Here is a 3929-nt window from a genome sequence, read left to right as displayed (position 1 = left end):
CAATGGGTTCAGGGAGTAGTTGGATCTGATTTCCAAACAGGGCATGGTCTAAAGTAATAAATTAGGGAGGAAGCGAATCTGACTAGCATCCATGAGGACGCATATTTGATCCCTGGCCTTGCTCAGTGGGTTAAGGATCCGGCATGGCTGTGAGCTGTGGTACAGCTCTGATTTGACCCCTAGCCTGGGAACCTCCATATGCCACAGAAGTGGCCCTAAAAAAAAAAAATTTAAAAAAAGGCTAAAGTAATAAACTAAGATCTTTTCATTAAGCTCCTTGGAACAATTTGAATTCAATCTCCCGATTACCTGCTCCTACTTGCCTTTTGTCCAAACCCTGTCTGGGCCAACCCTGCTTCCGGTCCCCTGCACTCCAGCATGGTCTTGCTCTAGCATCTTTGGCAGGGTCACTCCCAGCCTGGTCACAGGACAGGAATAAATCCAGAAATGAGTTCTCTCAGGACCTCTGTGTTATCACAGATTAGAGCTCATGCCCGCAGGTCCTGCTGTAGGAACCTGGCTTGGGCACAGAAGCATACAATTCTGCAGCCATCACCCCCAGGCTGAGCCAAGATTCACATTATATTCAGCCCAGAAGTTGCCCGCTTTGGGAGTTTCCTCCAGAAGTGCAGTATCCCTGTTGGCAAGGACTTACGGGGAGCCCGGGGCCTCATCTGATGCAGGAAGAGGTAATGATCCTGAGATGAAAAGTCTAGAAAGTGCTAAGCAGGCAGAAGTCTGTGAGCCGTTGCTTAGCTTGGGAGTTTTCCTGCACAGTATCTTTTAGCTGTGGGATAAGCTCTAAATATCAGGGGGCCTCAAAGCTGACGCTATTAGTGGGGAACTCAGGCAATAGAGAGGAGCTAAAAATAATTGGAATAAATGTGGGGCCTCTGCTATCAACCAATATTGTTTACTAACTTGGCAGGTAAATAACAGGAGCTGTTCTATGCAGAAATCCGTGGGTGAGGACAGAGACACTGGCTAATCCCCTGGAATGCGAGTACTAACCATCCCACCCCCACCCGACACACACACTCTTCCACCAGACCTTCTGGGATGTTTCCGGTCTATGTGGTGTGACTTGGAACCCACTTGGGGAAAAATTTCATTCCACAAATCCTGACAGAGAGCCAGCGAGCGATAAAGGAGGTTGAACTTGCAGAGCCTGTGCTCTTGGGAGGGTTTGATGAGAAAATTCAATCATCAAATACGTGCGTTACTACAAACCTAGGCACAGACTCAGGGAGATGCAATGTATGAGACTAGATAAGAGTTGGGGGCCAAGAAGAGGAAGCATACTACCCCAGACTGTTTGTCTTCTGCATGACACCATTAGCTTCCTCTTGAGACTCTGCTGTTTCAGCCAAGAGTGCCATTATTTTCCTACCGAGGCAGGTCTGAAACCTCCTGCTGTTCCACCTGCCTGGGGAGCTTGCCCCAACTCCCTAGCCCCCTTGTCTCATCCTCCCTTTCAGATCCAGTTCAGAAGCCACCTCATCCAGCAGTCCGCCCAGCCCTTGGTCTTATTTCAAAACCTCACACGGCCCATACGGAGCAGGGTTCTAAAAACTACAGGCGCTCAAAACACACACAAACCCAACACTGCTGGTATTGGTTACTAAAAACAGGCTGCTGTGTGGTCATCAGCACGAGGGCAGCCGACTGCCTTAATTCAAGCTCTAGAGTGTCACCTTGGCCTTCTCCTCACACATCACAGCCTGGACCTGAGTCCCCAGTTTATTAAAGCAGATCCTCCTCCTCCAGCAGAGGGGAGACACCCAAATGAGTGTGTGTCGGGGGGGGGGGGGGGGGGATTCCACAGCTCAAGACTAGAAAGAAGCAAACTCAGCTCTTCTGTAAGGGGTAGGTCTGTGAGAAGGTTATGGTGGCCGATCACTGAGTTCTGAGGGGCTCCCCCTGAGTCATTTGGGCTGGATCAGCCCTTAGCACTGCTCCCTATGTCAGCATGCTACTGCCTTCTGCACCATACCTCAGACCCTCCCTGTGAAGCAGGCTGGAACTGCAGGCCTTCTTTTGGGATCCTCCCAGAGGGGTATGCCTCCCTGGGCACAGAGAGGGAGATTCCAAGAGGTTCTGCTCCCACCTTTCATGGGTATAGGATCCCTTGAGGCAGGAAATTGAGCAAAAAGAAGAAGACAGCCATAACAAGCTAAGGTCTGGGCAGTGAAAAGATCCAACCTCATTTAGAAAAAAGAAAAAAAAAATTCAGGCACTAGCCAGTACCAAAGTCAACAGCCAAAAGGTCTTCAAAGTTGTGGAGCACAGCAAGGAAGATGGCTCAAGAGTCGAGCAAAGAGTAAGGAACAGGGCCAGGACCAGGAGGGAGGAATGGGAAAGAAGCTGAAAACAGATGAGTAGCAAGTGAGGGTGCCTAAGCCAGAGGCAGCTTTCCAGCTCGGGTTCAGCTACCCCACAGTCCTTTCACCACGGTGTGAACCAATCCTGAGCGGCCCTGGTGGGAAGGCTTGCTGAAGATGAAGGCTGCAGAAGCTGGCTGGCAGGGTAATGGATTTTGGGATGGGATAGCGGCAGAGGCATTTCCCCACCAGCTTTGCACTGAAGAGGACTCCATGTTTCAGAACCTGCTCCCTTTTTCCCCACACATGAGCTATTTTTCCTCGTTTCCTTGGAAAGATCAGACCGAAAGTCAAGTTTGCGAGGTTGAGGCTCACCCTTCAGAATACCTGATATAATTTTTGCAGAAACTTTTCTCATATTCAAGTTTTCTTTGAGAATGAGTCTAACGGTTTCTTTATCTAAATTTAACTCTTCAGCCATCATCCTCACGGTTAACTGCCTGTTGGAACAAACCAAGTCCTTGACCTTCTGGATATTTTCATCCGTCCGGTGAGTGACCGGACGACCACTTCGGGCATCATCTCGAATGTCTTCTCGCCCTTCTTTGAACCTTTTGTGCCAGTCAAAAACTCTGGCCCTTGACATGACTTCCTCCCCATAAGCTTCTTTTAAAAGATGGTGGGTCTCGCTTGCCGACTTGTTTAATTTCACGCAAAATTTGATACTAATCCTTTGTTCTAGATAGCGGTCACTCATTTTGGCACTTGAACACAAGAACGTTAAGAGGCCACGACTGTGAGGGGAAGACAGAGGGGCCAATCTTTATAGGGCTGCAGGTGGCATCACGTCGCTATTCTTGCTCCTCTGGAAGCCTCATCAGGGAAGTGTATTTGCTTTTCTGAGTTTCAGCCCCTTGGCTTCCAATCGAGAAGGTGATGAACCCAAAGAGCAGCTGCAAAGTTGGGGAAAATGAAATCTCCTACAACCCACAACAGCGTCCAACTCGTGCCCGGAGATCTGCTGGGGTGGGCACATCAGTCACCAAGGTCGCCCCGTTCTGCAGCCCCTGAGTCTAGGCGATTTCTGCAATAGAAGCCCGTGTGGTGGCAAGTGAAGCCAGCAAGAAGCGATGCACCGGTGATGTAACGGGCAAGCTAGTCTCCGATCTGAGGAAAGCCGCGCACGCCAAACCTACCGGAGGTGCCTGGGGCTCGGTTGCTCCAGAGTCCCGGGAGACACGCCCGCATGCGCCAAACCCTCCCCTTGCGCTGTAGGCCGTGCGCGCAGGCGCACTGCGGCAGTCCGCGCCAGGCCCCGCCTCCGCCTTGCCACACCCGAGCGGGCGCGCTTCCTTGCGCGTGCCCGCCTGCAGAGAAGTCGGCGGAAAGGAGGGGGCGGGGGAGGAAGGCTGAGGGAAGAGAGGGCACCCCCGGGCGCCAGGGTGCATTGTGGGAAGGAGGCGGCAGCGTCCCGGGCGGGCGGGAGGTGCACCAGCGGCGGCGGCGGCGGTAAATCCTCCCGGCCGCTCACAGCACTGTGGAGCCGCGTCCCCAGCCCGGCCTCGGACCGCGGCGCCCCTCCTGCCCCTCGCGGCTTCTCGCCCGCCG

At 52.5% G+C, this 3929-nt stretch overlaps 1 protein-coding gene across 1 annotated transcript; it reads right to left on the bottom strand.

Annotated features, from left to right (window-relative positions):
- Window positions 1-1799: 1799 nt before the first annotated feature.
- GVQW3 (GVQW motif containing 3) lies at window positions 1800-3605 on the bottom strand. The gene has a single exon (XM_047753883.1). The coding sequence runs from the start codon at window positions 3076-3078 to the stop codon at window positions 2446-2448; it is 633 nt and encodes a 210-aa protein (XP_047609839.1). The 5' UTR covers window positions 3079-3605; the 3' UTR covers window positions 1800-2445.
- Window positions 3606-3929: the final 324 nt, after the last annotated feature.

Source organism: Phacochoerus africanus, chromosome 11, assembly GCF_016906955.1.
Source record: "Phacochoerus africanus isolate WHEZ1 chromosome 11, ROS_Pafr_v1, whole genome shotgun sequence".
Lineage (NCBI taxonomy): Eukaryota > Metazoa > Chordata > Mammalia > Artiodactyla > Suidae > Phacochoerus > Phacochoerus africanus.
This window is presented reverse-complemented; position numbering and strand designations above follow the sequence as displayed.

What these genes read in the sequence shown, in the direction of transcription:
- GVQW3 (XM_047753883.1), bottom strand. Translation starts at nt 3,078, where the DNA reads ATGAGTGACCGCTATCTAGAACAAAGGATTAGTATCAAATTTTGCGTG.